This window comes from Aulonocara sp. 'chitande type north' Nkhata Bay, linkage group LG4, assembly GCF_057382095.1.
Source record: "Aulonocara sp. 'chitande type north' Nkhata Bay isolate Kocher_YH1m ecotype deep benthic linkage group LG4, A_spYH_male_GT1.1, whole genome shotgun sequence".
Lineage (NCBI taxonomy): Eukaryota > Metazoa > Chordata > Actinopteri > Cichliformes > Cichlidae > Aulonocara > Aulonocara sp. 'chitande type north' Nkhata Bay.
The window spans coordinates 28,672,774-28,696,921 of record NC_141347.1 but is presented as its reverse complement, the minus strand read 5'-3'; the positions used below and the strand labels follow the sequence as shown (position 1 = coordinate 28,696,921).

At 39.6% G+C, this 24,148-nt stretch overlaps 1 protein-coding gene and 1 long non-coding RNA gene across 2 annotated transcripts in view; one reads left to right on the top strand and one right to left on the bottom strand.

Annotated features, from left to right (window-relative positions):
* LOC147332885 (uncharacterized) overlaps window positions 1-24,148 on the bottom strand; it is a 107,592-nt gene that overhangs the window by 80,983 nt on the left and 2,461 nt on the right. Inside the window, exon 2 of the long non-coding RNA XR_015128846.1 lies at window positions 13,779-13,908. This is a non-coding gene — a long non-coding RNA (uncharacterized LOC147332885). The remainder of the gene's footprint in view (window positions 1-13,778; window positions 13,909-24,148) is intronic.
* On the top strand, window positions 11,146-23,804 carry galr2b (galanin receptor 2b). Its single transcript, XM_086289681.1, has 3 exons — window positions 11,146-11,276; window positions 14,527-14,909; window positions 21,525-23,804. The coding sequence occupies exons 2-3, from the start codon at window positions 14,536-14,538 to the stop codon at window positions 22,288-22,290; spliced, it is 1,140 nt and encodes a 379-aa protein (XP_086145807.1). The 5' UTR covers window positions 11,146-11,276; window positions 14,527-14,535; the 3' UTR covers window positions 22,291-23,804.

The following is a 24,148-nucleotide window of genomic DNA, read 5'->3' as shown; positions in this document are numbered from 1 at the left end:
AGTGGCAGCGCTTTAATGACATATGTCACTCAAACATAGGTCATCTTTAAATTAAAGTTTTTACACAAAGAGCAGCAGCATAGACTCTACTTAGGTGTAACAACACTCAAAGGTCTTGCCACTATAAATACTGCCCCGCCCTTCACTCAGATTCACACACACACATACACACAGATATCTCCTTTCTGCAACAGGAATGACAATAATGCATCACAAACAAATGTTTCAGTCGTGTTACAAATTACAATCTGAGCTGAACTAATCTGAGAGACATGCACAGCTATTATCGTGTGCCTGTCTGTCAATGTGATGTCTTGCAGACCTATGGCATTTTGTTAAGCTAAATATAAGTGTTAACAGATCTGACCCAGTCATCTTGGTAGTGTGATTGCTGTCAGCTTGATGGAAAAAGACTATAAAATATAACAAAAGCACTCAATAGAATCTCAAAGCATAAAATATGGATGAGCATTAGTGGAAGATTGGTAAAAACTGCTGAGGCATTTCTGAGTGCTGCCAATTTTTCCACTTCAGCTCCCATTAATTGATATGCCTTCTTTTGTGCTATGGCTCTGTACCTCTGTGTGTAATTATCTGTGCTTTTCATTTAACCAACACTACATTCATATCTCAGTCAGTCCAAGGACCCAGGGGAGTGCCTGCCTTGACACTGCACTATGATCAATAAGAAGCCAGTCCGAGGAAGACAGCATGAGACGCTTGGGCACACTTTAATTTATATCTCAGAATAAATTGTTTTAGACAACGTATGCATGTTTTTCCACAAAGAAATAATTAAAGAATAACAGGAAGGTCTTTTGTAAGCGCTGACATTTTTGTACCTCTTACTTTGACTGATCATAGATTTGTTGAAGTCATAGTGTGGGACTGATCATTAAGTGTGAAGTCAAGCTTAAGATATCAATTGACCTACAACAGCAATTTCATGTTATTGGTTTTTAAAAAAAACAACTAACTATGCAGATACACTGCTTTGTCCTCATATGATAAATAAAATGCACCCTCTTTTTAGGGTTTATGTATCACAACATGAAAAGGTATCTGTTTTTTTATGTAGGACTTAAAATTTGGTAAATGTAACTTCAGGTGAACAACAAAGCATGACATATTAATGACATATTACAGCATGTCATTAAAAATCTTGCCAAATGTAAAAGCAGTGAAAATCTAAATTCATCTGTAAGTGTGAGCACCTCTATAAAAGCAGAGACTGGTAGTTTTGCTGGTCTGAAGCATTCAGGTGTGTGTTAGCACAATGTCAAGGAAGCAGGGCATCAGCACTGAACTGAAAGATGTGACTGTTGCTGCTCATCAATATGGGCACAGTTATAAAGCCATTTCTGAACAATTTGAAATCCATCATTCTGTAATGATAAAGGTTATTCACGAGTGAAAAAAATATTAAGACAGCTGCCAATTTTACCAGCAAATTTACCTTCAGATTGTCCAATACCCAAAGCTACATCTCAGACTCTACACGCCTCAGTTAGCATGATAGATGTTAAAGTTCATAACAGTGTTATGGCTTACTGAAAAAGTATGGCTTGTTTTGAATGGTTGCCAAGAGAAAGCCTCTTATCTTTAAAAAAAAAAAAAAAAAACATGGCAGCATGGCTTAGGTTTGCAAAGTTGCACAAACTAGACTTCTGGAGAAATGTAATTTGGACAGAAGAGGCAAAGTGGAGATGCCTGGTTGTAATGCACAGCAACAGGACTATTTTTTTTTAATCTAACCTAATACATCTGATGAAAACCAAACTCAGCATATCAGAACAAACACCGTCAAACATGATGGTGGAGGGGTGACAACCTGGGCATCCTGAGTCAACCATAAACTCTCTGTGTACCAAAGTATTCTAGAGTCAGATGTCAGAGGTTTCACTGGAGTTGGGTCCTGCATCAGGTCAGTGATTTCAAAGACAGCAGCAGTAAATCTATGAAAGAATTAAGGTCATGCAAGAAAAAAAAAGAAACGAGTGGGACAAAATTCTTCACAATGATGTAAGAGACTGATATAGTTAAACAGACAATGATTTCTTTAGCTTACTGCTACAATAAGCGATTCTTCAAGATGTTGAATCATGGAGTGTACTGAGTTTTTCCACACACTGGTTCTGCATTTTGGCTTCATTTTTGTTAAATATGGTGTAATATGTTATATGTTCTTGGTTATTTGAGGTGATATTTCCCTAATTTTAGAACCTGGTAAGTAGAGCAGGGCGATATGACCAAAAATATTTATCACGATATAGATTTGAAAATTTGCGATAACAATATAACTGACAATATAATTGACACTAGACAAAATACTTTACAACTCCACAATTTTATTAGTGCAAAAAAAAAAAACATCAATGTATTTTCACTTAAACAAGCAGCTGTTTTTTGCATTAAAGTTATATAAAAACGTAACAGTGCAAATGCAAATTCCTTGCTGACAGTTTAACCAAAAGGCATTTCCAGTGGAAATTGGCCGACATATCCTCAGCATAACCATGTATAATATCCACAAAACCGAAAAAGAGGTTATACACACGCAATACGGTAATATTATGTTGAAGCACAGTACGTATCACTCCGCGAGGCTTCTGCCTACAATAGCAGTAATGCTCCGACAATCCATCAAGCGGTGCGGCTTCGTAGCTTTGCAAAGTCGTACTAAAACATTTGACAGATTTTCGAGCGCCGTGTACCACATAAAATCATTTCGAGGTCAGTAAACACAACCAGAATTCAAACATAAGGCACACGGGATTATAAGGGGCACTGTCGATTTTCGGAAAAATCAAAGGATTGATTTTAAGTGTGCCGTATTTTCCAAAAAACACGGTATTAACGGACGAAAGCTAAACCAGTTCCACACCACTGAAGTTGCAGCATTTTTACAAACCAATTCTGGTTCATCCGTTTTATTCAACGATCCGCTTTCGCCCTTGTCATTCTCCGTCGCCGAAGTGCCTTTTTCATGTGCGTATGAAAACAAAGGCACTGCACATGCGCGTTTTACCCATATTCTATCGCGATATTTCATTTTCTTGTCGTTGCCCAACATTATACCGGTATTACCGTGAACGGTATGATATGGCCCAGCCCTACTGGTAAGAACCAGATGATGTCAATGTTATTAAAAACATTTTATCTGGAGAACTCAACAATGGTACATCAGAATCAACACAAACAAATAAATAGATTAATTTCATTGACAGACCAATATGCCTACCTTTCTGGGGTAAACAGGAAATGTTTTTGCATTAATGAATTCTCATGCTAATACTCTAATGCAGGGGTCTCGAACTCCAGGCCTCGAGGGCCAGTGTCCTGCAGGTTTTAGATCTCACCCTGGGTCAACACACCTGAATCTAATGATGAGTTCATTACCAGGCCTCTGGAGAACTTCAAGACATGTTGAGGAGGTCATTTAGCCATTTAAATCAGCTGTGTTGGATTGATGACACATCTCAAAACTGCAGGACACGAGTTAGCTATGACATTACTAATTGAAATGTTTCACTTTGTAATATCACAAAAACCATATCTGAGTTATCTCATGGTCTTCTTTCCAGTGACAAAAGTTGGGTCTTCTTTTTCAATCAGCTTTCCATTGTTTGTTCTTGCTTCTTCAAGTGTTTTAATTATGTAGCAGCAGTCCTTTCATCATGACATCACAAGAGATGTGCATCTGTTGTTTTGATGATGTTTTGTTTGAAGTGGTGTCTCTAAGGCTAATGAATGTTTTCTCTCTTTGCTAATCAATTAAATCAGTCAGATTCTCCATGGAGCAGAAGGTTCAACATCATTGGGACTACTGGATTGAAAAAATAATGATCCTTTATCCTTCATAACTGTACTCGCAGCAGGAACAAGCCACTACTGACTTCTCTCTTAAATCACACCAAAATCCACACAGTCATTTAGTGTCACCACATTAAGTTTGGATCACATCAAAGCTGAACTGGATGCTTGAATAAATAACAGTAGATGTGTTTACAGCACAGTGGTGAAAATTAGTTGTTTGTAATGCGACCAATTAGCCTGTTGCAAGTAAGTCAAACAATGGCTTGTTTTCACAGTCAGTTTGAACCCCATGGCGTGAACACAGCATGTAACATGGATCGATATCATTTTTTAAGATGCCAGTTTTTAGAAAGTAAACCTGGCAAAAGTTCAAACATTGTCACCTACAGAGACCTCAAGAAAAAAAAAGTCCCTTTGAAGGAGAAGCCTGTTCACAGAGCTTCAGCACAGCCTGACAGAAAAAGAACAAAAACCAAACACTTCTGCCAGATGCACAGTAAGACAAATGTGTTGCACTAAACAGTAAGTACAGATGAGACATCATTTGTACCGGTTTCTATGACAACAACAGGATATTCATATATAGTGTGTAGCTTAGACCTGGACTGACCTGTGGGAGCACTGCAATCCTTGCATTATTTCAGTCTGCAATCTACCCTCATTTTGTCACCGTGATTAGTCTTTTCATGAAGCAAGCAATTAGGACAGTCGGAAAGGAAATCTGTTCTGTTTCAATTTCTTTTCTCATCTCTAATTCCTCTGGCTCACAGTCCCAGAGCACACAGCAGAGTTGGTAAAACAACTTCTAGTGTTTGAACAGCTCAAACATAAAGGATTCACTGCAACACACTGTTTTCTTTAATGTACTTTACACAGCCCAAGTGTTGTTTGACGTTCACTTAAAAAGTACCAAAAGTACTTTCACAGTAAAAGGTAATTTATTCCATAAGCTTATTAGAGGACTAAAATTGTAGCTTGGCCAGCACTTTGAGCAAAATGCTAATGTCTCCTGGGAACACTCAGAACCAAACAGGAGACAATAACCAATCAGGTGAGAGACACAGACACAATAAAGTCAGCTCACGTGGCTGAGATTGTTTGGTATGCTTGTGGCTTCGGAAAGCCAAACCTTTCACTCGCTGTATTAATTTTAGTGTTTTTATTGTATGGTGGCTCTAGAGGTGGCGTTGTATTTTTTTATTATTAGTATTGATTTAATGGTTCTCCCATAACTCTTCCTGTAGTGAAGCTGAAAAGAGATGATTGCCAACAAATCCGTGACAGTGTCCTGTTTGTTTACCGAGTGCAGGCTGCCACTTACTTTAGAGTTAATATACTATCAGGTATTTCAGCTCTTTTTTTATCTTGCCATTTTATTTGCCATTTCAGAATTGATTTAATCTAGCCTCTCACTCTCTGTAGTGGTGGGCTGAGTGTTTGCCATTTCCTGATGGTGATATAGTTTGCTGTGCCACATTTTATTAGTGTGGTGTTTTGATGTATTTATCTTATGATTGGGTGGCTAGCTTCCCCGTCTGTATGTACTACGACATTCTAGCGCTCTACATTTCCTCTCTTTCTTAGACTCATTTTATCAATAATCAATTATGGCTGATAACCCACAGAGACTGCTATGGCCTCATTAATGAAGTGCCCATGGTAACATGGGGCATACTGACAAGCTACCATATTCACCATCTTAGTTAATGATGCTAGAATGAAAAGCCTAATGAACAACTGAGGCTGACCACTGACAGTCCTTAAGCCATGCTGGTAGCATTACATTAATATGAAATTTTACCATCAAAACAAAACAGAGAAAGTGGAAAAGGTGCTCCTTTTTAACATCTAAGAGTAATTTTTTTTATTGTTGTTTTTTGCAATGCTGGAAACATTGCTCCAATTCTATTTTGGTCCATATTGGCATGCTAGCATCACATATTTGCTGCTGATTTGTTGGCATGAAGCTATATCTCCACCACATTCCAAACATGCTCTACAGAATGAATATCTCGTAATTCAATTCAATTCAATTTTATTTATACAGCGCCAAATCACAACAACAGTCACCTCAGTGCGCTTTATATTGTACAGTAGATCGTACAATAATAGATTCAGAGGAAACCTAACAATCACATGACCCCCTATGAGCAAGCACTTTGATGACAGTGGGAAGGAAAAACTCCTTTTTAACAGGAAGAAACCTCCGGCAGAAACAGGCTCAGGGAGGGGCGGGGCCATCTGCTGTGACCGGTTGGGGTGAGAGAAGGAAAACAGGATAAATGCTGTGGAAGAGAGACAGAGATTAATAGCAGGTATGATTGTATGATCGTAACTGTGGAGGACTTTACACAGTGAACATGTTCACATTCAAGAAACCAGTTTGAGATTATTTGAGCTTTAAGACGTGAAGTGTTACCTTGCTGAAAGCAGTCGTCAGAAAATGGATACATAGTGGTCGTAAATGTTCAGCAACAATACTCATGTGGTATTAGAGATGGTTGTGGGAAAATCCAAGTAGAGTAGCAGTTTCTTGAATATTCATGCTTTTTATTTGAAGTCAGAAGTCATAATTTCTGAGTACAGTAATTTCTCCTCAAGATAGACTTCCAATATCGAACGTTAGAGCAGTCACACCAACCCCAATTTCACAATCCAAGATGGTGGTAGTCCATGTAAACAGTAATAAAACTCTAAAACTTGTAATCTGTAAAGCCATTGTTGAATATTTGTGACTTGCTAATAAATAAGCCACATTCAGAACACTGACCAGGCTCTATCCATGGACATGCTGCAGTGTTGATATTAAGTGCAAAAACACAACTTTTACTGGTGATGCAAGAATATTTCTACCACGCTCAGGAGAATTGGAAATCTACCCTGCCACATTCAAAGTCGCTTAAAACACATTTCTTCCCAATTTTTGTCACCAGTCTGGCTTCTTTATGTTCAGCAGCTCAGCTACAAATGAGAACTTGCTAGCTACCGAGCTTGCTAGCTCATAGAACAAGCTAACACTGGCCCCAAATGTGATTGGTAACAATTCAACAGTGAACAAAATGTAAATTTCCACTTTTCACCTTTAATAGTGATTTTCCTCTTGTTATATATGATGCGTCATTTTCAGAAGAGTTTAAAGTTGTGCACAAAGAGAGACAAGAAAGACAAAATCACTGCACCATCATCCAGTTCAGTCTCATTCAATGTGTTGCTGTCAAATATTACATATTGAGTAAAGCCCCCCTGGCTGATGTGCTGAAATTGCTTTGAATAAGCTGGCTGTCAATTCATTACTTCCTGTTGGTAAAAACTCTGAGCTAGTTGATTGACAATGACAAATAATGTGATAAAAATAAGTAAAACTGTGTGCAGCAGAACTTCCTATGATACCAAATATCAGTCACGGGAGACATTTTGGAATCACCTGTGCTCCAACTGACCGGACTTCTGTGGGATTTTGTATGATTTTGTATGTTTTCTGTCTTTAAAGTTGCATACTGGTTGCATCAAAGTGCTTCTTCCATTACCAGCTTCGGTTAGTTGCACAGTGCAGACACAGTCCAGGTTCACCAGTCTGTGCAAAGCAGGCTCCAGCAAATATAAACGCTCCAATGATCAAGAGTCAAGGTGTGAATGTGAGTTTAACATTTCACCTTATATGCACTTCTCATTTCCTCTGAGACCATTGCTGTAATTGATCTTCTCCACTGAGCAAGGACTAATGAGGCAGGATCACAGCAGCATACAAACAATGCGCAAAATAACTTATACTGTAAAACATCGATACTGAACGCTTGTTTTTGTACTTCAGCAGAAGACTAATAAGTTGGTGCGCCCCCTTGTTTTTAAATTGAACGAGTCCTGATTGATTTGAGTTGCTTGTCAAGGGTGAACGCTAAAAAGGTTATTGTGTTTTTACTACAACGCTGCTGAATTCTACAAAGAAATGTCTAATGCTGGCTATCGTTAGTCTCAGACTGACTTTTAATAATTCAGAAAATCATTGCATTTCCTCGTAGACCACTTTGTAAAATGTCACACTACTCTAGTCCTCGTGTTCTAGGTGGAAATCCGTCCTGTTTTGGGGGCGGTGGGTTTGTGCGTGTGTGTGTCACTTCATAGAGATCCATGCTGTTGCCATGGAAACACTCACATAAAACAAAACCTAGAGGTATTTCTGAATGTTATTCCATGCTACACCAAGAGCACAATCCAACATTGACCAAACTAAGCTGTTTTCACTGGCTGTTCTTTTGACCTTCATTTTTTATATAGGATGGTCATCTTAAATATGGATGCAGCTGGAGGTAGTTTTGTGTGTGTGTGTGTGTGTGTGTGTGTGTGTGTGTGTGTGTGTGTGTGTGTGTGTGTGTGTGTGTGTGTGTGTGTTTTATCCACAGGTGTAGAAATGATGATGTGCCCAGACGTTTGGTCCAGCCTGGTTTCATGTAATTCCTTGATGGATGGTGGCTGACAGCAGTGAAAACAGACTGTCAGAGATTGTGTTTGGAACAGGAAGAGGTGGAAATGTGTCAGATTGATGCTCCTGGGATAGAATCTGAATGTTATTTGATTCACTCCAAGCAGCACAGCGAGGGCAGACCCACGTCAGATCCTGCTGATTTTCTACTCAATATGACGTAGGAATGACAATGCCCAAAAGCTTGAATAGTTTAATTGGGTTTGCATTTTAATTAGTGTGTAAATACACAATGTGAAATTCAGCCCGTTAATAAAAGTTGTTTGGCCTCATTGTAACATGTAGTGGTAATCCATACTCCCTCTGACATGTGCTGTGGTTTGTTTATAAAAGGTGGCAGAGGCAGTGGGTAATGCTGAGTGCACACTTGTCAGTTTGATAGATGGATGGGTGGCCAGAGGAACAATTGATCGGGCGAAAAAGAACAAGAGGAAACATGAGGAGCCCATATCTACCCTTAATATAACCAATAAAACATCACAATATCAAACAAACAAAAATACCCCCCAAAAATCAGCGCTATTAATAAAATGTAAATTATTTTATCAGGTAAACAAACACTAAAAAATTTGATTGATGTGCAGATGTTTCATTCTGTAGTATTACAGACAACATGTCATTAAGAGGCTTTTTATTTAGCAGACTGTATTGGCTGTGACTAAATGAATCATAACTCGCCATGAGTAATAAGCGATATTGGTCATGAGTGCCTGTTCCCTGCAGCATGAGTCGTTCTGGTCCCCCGTTTCATTTTGAATGAATCAGATCAACTCGACCCTTTACTGGCCCTCAAAGCATTAATTTTATACCTGACATGAATCAGATTCTATCTATGGTTTTTATTGTTTGTTTGTTTGTTAGCAGTTGTCTAGTAATGTTGATATAAAACATGCATAGTGATATGAAAGCACTTACACCTACTATTGGCTATGAATGCATACAGTAAAACATTAGGCAGAACTACAGAAGTCTGACACAGACAATCTCTAAACACTACAGTGTTATGCAAAAGTCTTGAGCCACCTCTCATTTCCTTATATTTTGCTAGGAAATTTTGACATAGGTTTATTGAAACAGTTTGCACAACTCTAACGACCTTGCAAGTCAATAATTTTGGATGACCACCCTTTATTCCTCAACACAGCCTGAACTCTCTTAGACAAGCTTTGTTGTAATTTCTTTAAGAGGTTTTCAGGAGTGATTCTCCAGTCTTACTGAGGAATATATCCAAAGCTATTATTTGTAAGTTGCCTGGTTTTTGTTCTGTTCTATGTCAAGATGATCCCACATTGCTTCTATAATGTTTAGGTCTGGAGCGCTGGGGAAGCTAGTCCATGACTGATAATGTTCCATTGTGTATTTTTGTTTCTATCTAGGTATGCTTTTACTGCATTTGCCATGTGTTTGGGAGTTTGTGCTAAAAAAAGAAAACAGGGATCAATTCTGACAAGCTCCCCAACAGCACTGGCTGAATGCAGTCCCAAACAATGATAGAGTCTTTGCCGTGTTTTTTACAGATGGTTGTAGATGGTTGTAGATGGGTAAAAGACCGAAAGTTGAGGAACACAACGATATGTGCTGCTGGTAAAGTTTCTGTGCTGCCTTTCCTCATAACAGCCATCCCTCAAGAGTCTCTCCATTTACAGCAATGCGTACGCTGCACACCATAACGGGAATGTTGGGTTTGTCCTCGTTGGTGCAAAAATACAGTTTTATACCTGCATGCTTTTTTTCAATATGATATACTTGTAACCCACCAAAAACATTTGGGGCATTTTGAAAGAGACATTACAACATGAGAGACTGCAAACTGTTTTACTGGTCAAAACAGCTGGAACACAGATTAGGTCACAAGCTCAGTCTCTCAGTTAAAAGCAAATATAATGCAGTAGTAAACATGGGCTCTTCCAAATGTTTCTCTTCATAATACCAGCATAAAACTGAGAACTACATATAATACAGAAAAATCTCAATTTCCTTGTTTTACATGTTGCATGTGCAGTATTATTTATGTGTATTTAATGACCATTCTGTTTTTTATTGTGCAGTAAAAATAAATAAGTACATTTTCCCCATATTCGCTGGGTGTAAGTACATATCCATCAGGAGGAAGCACTGCATCTAATGGACACTTTTAAAACGACATGCAACAACCTCTGTGAAACTACTACAAAATAACAAAAATTAAAACTTGTAACTAGAAAAAACCTGAAATATTCACATTCAGCTTTACAAATTCATGTTTAACAGTAGTAGTCCAACATCCAGCAAACAACTACTAATTTTAACTCTGTTTAATTACTTGCAGTTAAATAGTCTCTGACACTGGTCATGTGACATCACAGCAGCATCCATTCAGTAAAATGGATTGCATTCCCTATTGACTTTACACCCCTTTAAATATCAAAACCTAATGTTGGCCTAACTTTACCCAATAATTCAACTTCCACCACTGACAATACTGCATTCCCTTTGCTCCCTCTTGAATTGAGTAAATTGAATTGTTCTCCCCCTCAGCTAAACTCGCTACAAACCTGTAAGATAGGGTAAAGCCTAAATGCTAAGACCCGCACCTCATTTGAGAGCAGGCTGGCTTGGGTGCAGAGTAGTCTTTAGAGACGGGCTATCACTGCCACTTATTGTGGTTATTTGTCAGTGATCCCCCTGATTTTACAGTGAGCATGAATAGACCGCCAGTTGCTGCGGCTTGCCTTCATACCTTGGCTCTGCAATGCTTTTCTGCAGTGAAGTGTGAACATTAAAGTGAATGTGGAGGAGGAGTCCTCACCAGAGAAAGAGTGGTGGGGGTGGGGGGGCGGAGAAAGAGTAAGATACCAGCAACGGGAGGCAGATATCAGTGTGCATTGGTAGAACAGAGGTTTCACAGCAAAGAGTATGAGCATCTCAACAGAAAGGGTCTGGGAGTGTCATTCCTAATCTGAGAGGAGTACTGACGCTTTGGATACTGTCCACCCATCTGGTAGGTTTATCATACTGCATCTGCCTGATCTGCATGCTAATTCTGCTGTTCATGCAGTGTAAACATTCGTATGTATAGAACATTTGCGGTCTATATTTATCAGCATATTTGTATCACCTGATTATAGGATGCAACAATGTTGTAGCCCCTCTGCTGATATTTAAAGTTTGCCGGACATGAAGATTTAAAATGACATACTCTATTCGAGCTCTGTTTCTTATTGATAATGATGTGAAATCCAGTGATGCAATGTCTTCTCTGTGGTCATTATTTTTAGACTCACAATAAAGCCGCATTTGGCAATGTCTGCTTCAGGCTGCCCTACATCCCCATCGCACTTCTATTTTTTCTCTAGCTCTGCTATTTTCATTGCTTCTCCACCGAAAATTCAGTCTGCAGTTCAACCACAGTCTGTAAATTTCACAACCTGTTAGGTACTGCACGCTCTGCTATGAGACGATCAAACTCGTGTATACGGGTCTCTGTTTTCTGCGATTCCACTGAGGCTTAAACATGTTCCCTGCTCAGTGGAGTCTTAGCCAAGATATCCCTCTGCAGTTGGAAATGTAATATCAGCCCCAACTACCTTTCCTAGTGGGAAAGAAGGGGACTCATCTTCACCATGCTTGAGAAAGTTAAAGCCTGGCATGAACTCAAAGCTGTGAGGAAAATACCTCTGCAGCAACAACCAGCTGATATTATACTCCTGTCTCTTTGTAAGGTTAATGAGGATATATTACTTTATCTCCTCTCACGACGTTAAGTTCCACTTACTTGCCACTGACTGTAATCAGTATATCTCCTAATTTTGCTCTGTCACAATTTTGATTATGTGGATGTAGATGGCAGTACAGTGTAATACCCAAAGGATGCTGAATGTTTAATAGCAATGTTCAATAATTAATCTTCAGCTTGCTGAGGACTGATACATAAAAGCAAAAAAGGCTGAGAGTGAGTCAAAGTAAGCCACAACATACGACGATTTATTATCTGCATTAACAGCATTTTTTTTTCATTTTGATTTTGCTTCCCTCTCTTTAAAAAAACAGAAGATTGATTTCTTCATAATTTATAAGGAGACTGCCAAATTAAAATCCACTCTGTCCATTTGCAGTCAGAACGTGTCCATGCTGTAATTTCACCCAAGCTCAGTGATTTCTTTTACAAGCAGTTTTCTGCTACCACAGACTCGAAGCATTAATCATTCACCACGTCTTTCATAAAAAAAATTGATTAAGGTAGGATAATGAGCAACCTTTATTCACATCGCTTCAATTTAGTCCAACTGTTTTCCTTCTTTAGGGAGATTCCAGTTTCAGGAAGGGCGATCGTGGCTCAAAGAGTTGAGTGTTCATCTTGTAACCGGAAGGTTGCCGGTTCAAGCCCCGGCTCGGACAGTCTCGGTTGTTGTGTCCTTGGGCAAGACACTTCACCTACCACCTACTGGTGATGGGCCGATGGCGCAATATGGCAGCCTCGCTTCTGTCAGTCTGCCCCAGGGCAGCTGTGGCTACAACTGTAGCTTGCCTCCACCAGTGAATGAATGAATAGTGGAGTTGTAAAGTGCATTGAGGGCCCTGAAAAGTGCTATATAAATGCAATCTATTATTAAAAATGTTTTTTCTTCTTCTTTTCTTTTGATTTTGATGTTTGTAGTTTGAGCTTGGTAGACAAAGATGGGTGTCAACAAATATGTGGATGGTTTTCTGTCTTTAGTCGCTTTCATGGCCGGGCATAACAATCAAATAAATAAATTGTTAAGAAAATAATAATCTGTTCAAAATATCGGCTTTATGTGTGTTTTTTATTTTGCTCAAATTGAATGGCATACTCTACAAAAAAAAAAAAAAAAAAACGATTAAAAGGAAAATATTGACTTTTTTAAAATATTTTTTCAGCCCATCCTTAAAAGATGATAAATCATTGATTTCTTTTGTGATGTCTTATTAGGAACCAATGTCAGTGTTTTCTTGAAGTTCACTCAGTAGAAAAATTAGTATTCCCAATAGCTGGAAGCAGTGTATTTGTTTCCAGCTACCTATAATGGTACTCAGAATTTTCTGAATTAAATATTTATGGCCCAAAAGGACAAAGCACACAAAGCAAACTCTAGGCTCTTATGTACTCAGCAAGCATTCTTTTTAATGACAACCAGAAGCTAATAGTATTATTAAATGACAGCTGGGAATAATAATAATTAAAAACAGCTGATTAAACATTTTTATCTAGCTGAAATCAGACAAATAAAAGGGCTTGAATAAAACATTTGGAGACTACCTCATGTATGTCTCACTAAGTCACAATTAAGAGCACTTCTTTACTTTCAAGTCCTTATTTTGCGCCACTTGTCACAAAACAATTTACCAAAAATGGCCGAAAGTGCACCCTGATTTCACTGGAGACATCACTTTATGAAACTGCAGCACATCACAAGCTCTAATATGATATTGTTGCTGGTCAAAAACTGAAAGAAACACAAAGAAAAAAAAAAACTCTGCTCACCATTTGTCATCATGAACAGATGATCCCTTCTGATGTAATCTTCCTGAGAGCAAATCCCCTCAAGCAGAGATGAGCTTCTGGTCTTCTGATTTTCACAGAGTGATTTTGCCGGTGAGCATTGCAAAAATTCCTTGAATTACAAAGGAGAATTACTCAATCAGCACCTGTTAATGGATTGATCCACTAAACTGAAAACCACCTGCTTCATATTCAAAACCAGCAGCTGTGATGTATGATTAAACAGCAGCAAACTGTTAACTGCAAGTCTCCCATACATGAATAAGCCTAGAAAGATTAATAAAAATACTTAATGCTGTGATAAAGGGAATAAAATAAGCAATACCACTGAAATTCATCCTGTAACATTTAAAAGCAAAATTTCTTGCAATTAAACACTCAAAATATTCCCAGTACATCTGTCAAAAACATCATCCAATTGAAAGCAGCCTTTCATTGTTGTCTCATTAATACATGTAACATGAGCCAACTAGGGATTATTTGGATGAAAAAATCCTCTGGTGCATGCAGCCTTTTTTTGCATACTCTGAAAAGTTGTAAATAACTTGTCAAGAAACTACCTCTTCATCATATTGTCAACATCGACCACCAGTGCATAAGCCGATAAGAAAGGGTTTGGCTCGGACAACAGTGTTATCAGTTAATGGGATTTAAGACGTACACAGAAGTGACTCTAAAACCACCAAGATAGTGGTGTCTAACATTTGTCTCCTTTCTTCTCTCATTCCAGACCTGCACAATGTCAGACTTTGAGGATTTCACCTGGCCGGGAGGGCAGGCCAATGTATCTGAAAGCTATCAACTGAACCCCACCAGTGTGATTGTGTCAGTGGTCTTCTCTCTCATATTCCTGCTCGGCACCATTGGCAACAGTTTGGTGCTCGCTGTACTGCTGCGAAGCGGACAGGTCGCGTACAACACGACCAATCTGTTCATACTCAACTTGAGCGTGGCTGACTTCTTCTTCATCATCTTTTGCGTTCCTTTCCAAGCTACCATCTACTCTCTGGAGGGATGGGTATTCGGTTCCTTCATGTGCAAAGTCGTCCACTTCTTTATCAACCTTACCATGTACGCCAGCAGCTTCACATTGGCCACCGTGTCTGTTGACAGGTATTGCTTCAAAATACTTGTTTTGCTGAAATACCGAACATCTAAAGCAAATTTCACCCACAAAGAACAGAAAAATTAGCAAATTATCATATTTAAGAATCTGAAATCAATCATATTTGTTCTATTTGCTTGATAAATGCATAGCCTATATATAACATCTCCCATTTGTGGATAACATTTTGAAGTGAAGTTTGCTATGTTGGCTATTGCCACTTCGTTGTTATTGCTCTTATTTTTCTATCAGCTAAGGCTAGCTAAGACTAGCTAGCTTGGTTAGCAACATGCCTTGCAATACTCTGTTTTATTAAACAGGACGATCATTTTGGCTAACAAGAAAAAGAAAACACAATCGAACCACCTACGTTTCATTTAGCAGATCTACCACCGAAGTCTGAGCCACAGCAATTTAAGCATTTGCTGTATTTCTTTGTCTCTATGTTTGTGCTTGGATATATCACCCAAAATGATATTATTCATTACTAATATTCTATTAATCAAACTATGAGTAGCTGTTGGTCATTTTCTTGGTGTCAACATAAATTTTCAGGGAACTCAGGTGGCACATACTTTTTAACACAAAAAAATGGATCTGAAATTAAAATAAACCTAATTAATCACACACTCACATATTTCTCTTTAATCTAGAAAATATTAGCCTCAAGCTTGTTGTACACAGAAATTACTTCCATCAAATCAACAGCTATAGCTGTGTCTCTCACAGTCTGTCCTTTATTGTTAAACTCTAAATGTAGGCATTTGGATATTGCACAAAACATGTTAAAAGCCGACATGTTCTTTCTCTAACATCTAAGACATTCAGTGTCTTTGATGCCAATGTGTATTGCCAGTGCTTTCTAGCGTCTTATATCTAAGAGAAAGGAGAAGAGAAAAACAAGCAAGGGCATGGATTATTAATGTAAGGAAATTATTTAATGCAAGGACATAAATTTATTAAAGAGAGGAAATGAGAAGGATATTGAGGGCACAAATATCTGGGCTCAAATACAAATTTAGTTTAAAGGTGGGATGAAAAATGCCTGTGTAAATGATGAAAAATGTGATATTCCACCTGCCACATTGCAAATATGACAACAAATATAGTTTTAAATAAAGGAAGAAAAAAATACATCAATCTGCCAAGATTTTGGGAAAAACTGAACGACTGAATCCATTGTTTTTCATTTCTAGGACATACAATAAGCCTTCAAAACTCCCTAAGGAAAGCATTGAGAAAGCTTTTATTTGCATGGTCACGCTGTTAATTTTTTTGTTGTGCTTTATTTTGTTTACTCTCCCGCAATGTCTGCGAAATATTACACATTTAATTGGTCACAAATGCATTTTTCGCATCTGGAGTTTAAACATGGACTCCAGAAGCTAAAAATTATATCCCTCGGAGAATAAGCCGTAAGCCATCATTATAGCTGTTGGGCAGCAATAATCAGTCAATATGAGCTGTAAGTGTGCAGCTGCCCTCTCCAGCAGACCCCTCTGTTCACACTGGCTGTGTTTACACTCCAGAGGATTCAATAGTCATTTCCCCCTCAGTGTGGAAAAGAACAGTAACACCTGAGTCGGGAGGGTAATGAACATGTCCTGTCTTCTTCCTTTGTCTTTCACTGATTATTAAGGAAAAACAAAACAAAAACAGCAACATCGCATAGAAAAAGCTAACTGTTACAGTTTACACCAAGAATCCCCAGCAGAAATTAAGCCACAGATAAGCCTGGGGGAATAGCAGCACTGACACACACACACAGACAAAACGGTGTAAAGGGATGACTTGCTGCTGAATGTGCTATCTGCAGGCAGATAATATGTATTCTCTGATTTTATGGTGCAGAATTATGTATTAAAAAAGGCTCACAGATGAATCATTCATAAATGTTGTTTCTGTTTAAATTTAGTAAAACATTATTTGGATACATAAAGAGTTCATTTCTGCCATGAGCGCATAAACAGACCCATTTGTTTTATATTAATCCTTATAAAGATAATTCAATTTAACTAAAGAGTAATGTCTGAATACTTGTAGTTTTCAAAACCACTGAGGTTTCAAGTTACCAGCAGGTTCAAAGTGACTGCTTTTTGAATTTAATGTAAAACACCGTGGCCCCAATTCACTGAGCTTTCAAAAACCAGAAAGGCTGTTTTCTCAGTTTCTACTGGGCTTTCTGAAGTGTCCTACAAATGTGAAAAGCAAGGACATGGACATTTTGTTTTCTGAGAATTCCTGCCTTTGGCAAAATCAGAATCAGAATCAGAATCAGAATCAGAAAGGGTTTTATTGCCAAATGTTGAGCAGGTTTACAACATTAGGAAATTGCTGCGGTGCTTCAGTGCAAACATACTGTCATAAAAATATAAAAATAAGAATAAGAATTAAAAGTGCTAAGTGGATAGATATATACATGAGTGCAGGTGGTGATCAGTGCCAAACATGGAATGATGCAGTGAACACAGCGTAGGGTCATGTGTTAGTGGTGGGAACAGTCATACGGTTATTGTTCATGTGTCCGACAGCAGAGGGGAAGAAACTGTTCTTATGGCGAGAGGTTCTGGTGCGAATGGACCGGAGCCTCCTGCCTGAGGGGAGCAGGTCAAACAGACTGTGTCCAGGGTGAGAAGGGTCAGCTGAGATCCGAGCTGCACGCCGCAGTGTCCTGGAGGTGTACAGGTCCTGCAGAGATGGGAGTCTGCAGCCAATCACCTTCTCAGCAGAGTGCACAACACGCTGCAGTCTCTGTTTGTCCCTGATAGTGGCTCCAGCGTACCACACGGTGATGGAGGAGGTGAGGATGGACTCGATGATTGCAGTGTAGAATTGCATCATCGTCCGTGTTGGCAGGTTGAATTTCTTCAGCTGCCTCAGGAAGTACATCCTCTGCTGGGCTTTCTTAATGACGGAAGTGATGGTGGGCTCCCACTTCAGGTCCTGGGTGATGGTGGTACCCAGGAAGCGGAACGAGTCCACAGAGGTGATGGGGGTGTCAGTCAGGATGATGGGGGGGAGTGGGGCTGTGTGCTTCCTGAAGTCCACAATAATCTCCACTGTCTTCTGGGCATTCAGCACCAGGTTGTTGTGGCTGCACCAGGACACCAGACGTTCAACCTCCCTCCTGTAGGCAGACTCATCCCCGTCCGAGATGAGTCCGATAACGGTGGTGTCATCTGCAAACTTGATTAGCTTGACAGACTGGTGGGTGGAGGTGCAGCAGTTGGTGTACAGGGAGAAGAGCAGAGGAGAAAGAACACAGCCCTGAGGGGAGCCGGTGCTGATGGTCCGGGAGTCCGAGACATTCTTTCCCAGCCTCACATGCTGCTTCCTGTCCGTCAGGAAGTCAGTGATCCACCGGCAGATGGGATCAGGCACATTCATCTGGGAAAGCTTGCCTCGGAGATGGTCTGGAAGGATGGTGTTGAAGGCAGAGCTGAAGTCCACAAACAGGATCCTGGCGTAGGTTCCTGGGGAGTCCAGATGCTGCAGGATGAAGTGTAGGGCCATGTTGATGGCGTCATCTACAGACCTGTTGGCTCTGTATGCAAACTGCAGGGGGTCCAGGAGGGGGGCCGTGAGGGTCTTGAGATGGGAGAGAACTAGGCGCTCAAATGACTTCATGACCACAGATGTCAGAGCCACGGGTCTGTAGTCATTTAGTCCAGTGATCCTAGGTTTCTTGGGGACAGGGATTATGGTGGAGGACTTGAAGCAGGCAGGCACATGGCATGCCTGCAGTGAGGAGTTGAAAATGCCAGAAAACACTGGGGCCAGCTCGTTTGCACAGTGTCTGAGGGTGGCAGGAGACACACCGTCTGGGCCGGGAGCTTTTCGAGCATTCAGACTCTTAAACTGCTTCCTCACATCTGCTTCATGAATATGAAGAGTTGTGGTGGGAGGAGGTGGTGTGAAATCCTCTTTTGTGTGGGGTGAGGAGGGGGGTGTTGCAGGTGAAGTGATTGAAGGTGGTGATGGCTCTATGGAGGGGGGAGAGGTGGGGGAATGAGTGTCCAAAGTGTCTCTATTGTTGGGGCCGTTGGAGGTGTGAAGGCTGCCTGATGGCTCGTCAAAACGGCAGTAAAAGTCGTTAAGGGTGTTGGCCAAGAGCAAGTCGTCAGTGGAGTGGGGGGTTTTAGGCTTGTAGTTGGTGATATTCCTAAAACCTTTCCACACAGAGGCCGAGTCATTCTCTGAGATCTGCTGCTGCATCTTCTCAGAGTGCTGATGTTTAGCAATGTCCACTTCTTTAGTGAAAATACTCCCTTGGAGAACATATAACACATAAAGCAGCATGTTAAATATGCCAAATATTTAAAGGCTAACCAACCAAGAAATGATGAGGTTCCAACTGCAGAGATAATATGTGATAATCAGTATGCTGTAAGATTATTGAAAGAGACAGCTTTTATTGAAAGCATCATAGTGTCTTGTGGGATTTGCGCCTTCATCTCCTACCTGCTGAGTAAAATCAAAAGCACAGCACCAAGCATGTTTTCTGTTATTCCTGCTGTTTTACAATTTATGCAAGTTCGTCTTACTGAAAAAGCCTAAAAGCCCTCTCTCTGGATATTACTGTCTCTAAGGTGTCTTATTCAGTAGAACCAACAAACAGCAGTGGAGTAAGTGAATGATTACCAGTCAACCACAAAACTTCAGTGTGAGTGAATTCATTGTGAATGTATAGGTGGCACTACTGTTACAATAATACCTACTCAAAGGATCCAACTGCACTGCTCATAAAATCAAAGAGACACTTTTTAATCAAGTCAGTTAAAATTCTGGGATACTGATCTGGTCGGTTAAGTAGCAGAGAGGGTGGTTAATCAATTTCAGGTGCTTTGTTGTCAATGAAATTACTTAGAGATGCACTAGAGGGGACATTTTTCCCTACACATCTTTTCTGGCTCTTTTTCAGTCTCGTTTTACATTTGGCTGCGGTCCCTGTTGCTGCTGGTGGTATGAGGCGATGCCTGGGGCCTACAGAGGTCACACAGGTAGTCCAGCTCCTCCAGGATGGCACTTTAATATGTGCCATTGCTGAAAAGTTTGATGTGTCTCCCAGCACAGTCAAGCACAAGAGCATGATATTCCAGGCAGTTACTCTAGGAGCATTAGATAGGGCCGTAGAAGTTCCTTAAGCCATCAGAGGGTCGGTATCTGCTTCTTTGTGCAAGTAAGAATAAGATGCGCACACCCAGAGCACTACAAAATGACCTTCAGCTGGACACTTGAGTGAATCTCTCTGACCAATCAGAAATAACTTAAGATTTCCTCATTGTCCAGAACTGGCACCCTATCCTTTCCCACAGCAGGTGGGTGAGCAAATGGGACATACATGAAGGAAGTCATGGAGAACGTTATGCTGCCTGTAACATTGTTCAGCATGACCATTTTGTGGATGGGTCAGTGATGGTCTGACTGCACTGGTTTGTGTCCTGGGTTCCTCCTGGTATGTGACAATGCCCAGCCTCATGTGGTGAGAGTATGTAGGCAGTTCTCGGAGAATAAAGGAACTGATATCATGACATAAATCTAATAGAACACCTGAGGGGAATTATGTTTCGGTCAGGAGCTTGGTGATGGCCTGGTCCATATCTGGGAGGAGGATCCCACAGGACACCGTGCATTAACTCTTTAGGAGCATGCCCCAATGTTGTTATGCATCCATACAAGTACATGTGGGCCTTACAAGCTACTAAGTACCTGTTTGAGTTGCTGCAATGAAGTTTCAGTAAAATGGACAAATGTGTCACATCATTTTATCCTCTGTGATTTTCATTGTCTTCAGCCGTCTGCAGGTTGATTTTTGATCAAATAATGTGGCATCCTTTCATTCATAATACACTATCCAGTTCATATTAGTGTAGATTTCATTTTTGTTCCCAATTGAGATCTGATTTATTTTCAAAGTGTTTCTTTTATTTTTTTAGTGCTGTATTGGAAAATATGCCAAAAAGCTGGTATCTTTACTATAAATCTCCGGATTTATAGTACAATCACACTAGGGAAAATTGTGTTTGAACAATCACATGTGACTGTGTGCAATAAAATTCCATTATTTTGTTGCCCTTGAAATTATTCTTTGAGGAAACTGTTGCTTTCAAGTGACTTTTATAGGTCAAGACAATGATAAAATGACAAGTCATTGATTTCAGCTTCTTGAAGCTCAGATATTTCACCTTTTATTCCACAAAATTGGTTTTACAGCTTTGGTTACTGGTTATTTTGCAAATTAAGAATAAATATTACAGAATGTAAATCTAATTAAATGTAATGCATTGTTGTCAGTTATATTATCCATGAGTATATACAAGAATTTAGGACACATATGCAACATAATCACACACTCATGTGAGCTGTTTTTCTCCCTTAAGTGCTTTTGATATGTTGACTGTTTTGTATTGTTCTTGTATTATTACAGTTAAAACATTTAAAGTACATTACAGCTATATAGACTAAAGATATGCAGTCACAAGTAATCTTTCACTTTCTACATTTTAACTTATACAGTTATAAATTCAGACTTAATTACTAAAGTTTTTAACCTGCTGTCCCCATTTTTCTGTATTTTGCAGTCTAGATTATAGCTCAAACATGTTATTTTCTTGTCTTTATAGGTATCTGGCTATTCGCTATCCTCTGCGCTCCAGGGAGCTAAGAACCCCTTGTAATGCTGTGGTTGCCATGGTAGTTATCTGGGGTCTTTCCCTGGTCTTTGCGGGTCCATATCTCAGCTACTATGACCTGATTGATTATGCCAACAGCACTGTGTGTATCCCCGGCTGGGAGGAGCAGAATCGTAAGGTGCTGGATACGTGCACCTTCCTGTTTGGCTATGTCATCCCTGTGCTCATCGTGAGCCTCTCGTACACTCGAACTATCAAGTACCTGTGGACGGCTGTTGACCCTCTGGACGGCATGTCAGAATCCAAGAGGGCTAAACGCAAAGTCACCAAAATGATCATCATCGTCACTGTACTTTTCTGTATATGCTGGCTGCCGTACCACGTGGTGATCTTGTGTTACCTGTATGGAGATTTCCCATTTAATCAGACCACATATGCCTTCAGGCTTCTCTCTCACTGCATGGCCTACGCCAACTCTTGTGTCAATCCCATCGTGTACGCTCTGGTCTCCAAACACTTTCGCAAAGGTTTCAAGAAGGTGTTCAGCTGCATCCTCAGTAAGCATGGGAGAAATAAGGTTCACGTGGTTCATGTGGCCAACACTGTGCCTGGGTTTGAAGCCGGCTCTACGGAGGTGTCACAGATGAACGAGGAGAACGTGCGACAGAATGAATGTGAAATGATCAACAGGCCAGTCGCAGAGCCAAGAGAAGCCACCGTGTCCCTGAATTTGCCCTTTCAGCAGCAGCAGACTTGACAACTGGTTCAGATTGGCTAAATTGGCTCAGCACAGATTGCCTTTTGTGAAAGACGTTGAAGCTAATGTTTAAAAATTTACTAGTCATATATTCATATTTTTGATGGCAAAAAAGATGAACAGGGATTTGTTCATATTTGGAGAGACAAGATATTAAGGAGCATAAAGCTAGTCCACTACAGAAATGTATTTGTTTTATCACTTACCTAAACATATATTTTATATCCCAAAACAACTTCCTGTTACTTAGAAAGTTAGAAATGTTTATTGTTAAGCTAAATGAGAAATGTTCTCACTTTCCCCTGTCTTCACTATTTGCCTTAATCATGGTTTGCACTTTACCTCATATTGTCATTTGTCACAATGTTTGAGACTTCATATTGTCCTAACACTTTCTAGGACCAACACAGAACCTGTCCTATAATGTTATGGTATGCTTCACCTGATCCCCAAAAAAAAATATTAATACGTTGGCAACTGGGGAGGGAATTTCATGTGAGTCAGCACTATATGCTACTTTTCTGACTTCAAACAAGCTTTTTCATGGAGGATTGGGGTCCCTCTAGAGCTCAGGCATCAAAGTCAGAAATATGGCAATGCACAGCAAAGCAGTGCTCCTCCTCCATATAAAGACCATCTTATGGGATTCATTAGCATTTCCAACACCATGTTCAACTGTAGATTTCGTGTTCAGGTGCTTCGAGCCCTAATATGGCATTTATCCGGCATTAGCTCAATTTTAGCTGCACTATATACAACATTTTGACCTACTTCAACCTCCAAGTCATTAGGGCTCCATAAGTGGAGCAGAATGTTATTTGGATTCATTGTTTTGTATTTTTGCATGAAGATGCTGTTCTGTCTTTTCAAGATATTGACAGGTGGTACATGTTAAGTAAAAATAACATGTTTGGTGTCAGCAAAATTTGATACCAAGCAGTTGTTGGTAGAAATCTTTAAAAAAAAAACTGGGCATAGTTTATTGCTATAATTGTATTTTGTGATTAACAAATTCATGGCATGTTTGGTGTGAAATGCTATATTTAAATAAATATGTTTCTCAAAAGGCATACTTATATATTGAGATTTATGTATTTTAAAATGTATGTATTAAGTGTATTTTATTTGTGTATTTAAAAAACTGTGAACTGGTTATCATACATTTGCTTTATTTTTCCAAATGAAAGCACACCCACAGGGTGTCCCTATTTTGTGTTGCTGTATGGTTGTCTCCTACCTCAGAGCTGTACAAAGCTTCTTTGTTGTCTTCTGTTCAGGTTGTGCGAGATGCAGTTTTCACCTTGAAAGATTGCACTTCTTTCAAGATGCAACACGTTTCTTTGCAAAATTATACTGAAATGTGTTTGCTGTAATACTTTCCCATCCCATCCTATGGTATACAGCTTACTTAAGTATATCTCTGTTGTACATTTTAAGAAAATATATTTAAATAAATATCTATCAAAGTGATTTAAAACAATGTGTATCACACCTAAAAACAAATAAACTATTTTCTGCTGTGAAACTGTACTGAGGTTATTTGTTGTAGCAAAATAAGCTCCAGGAGGTTACCTCGCACACGGTGGAACAGTGGTTAGATCTATTGTCTCACAGAAAGAGAGTCCTGGGTTCAAACCTGTGTGGAGTTTGCATCTTCGTATTTTTTTTTATCAAGGTACTCTGGTTTCTCCTGCCACCAACAAAAATGCTAGGTCAGTGCCATCTGTCTTTGCTTATTTTATACTACATAAGGAGCTCTGTTTAACACTTGAGGTAAATAGAATTCTTTCTTATTTCTCCAATGCAAAAGCAGAAAAAAAAATTCTGCTTTTGCAACACTCACTGTAGCTTTAAACTG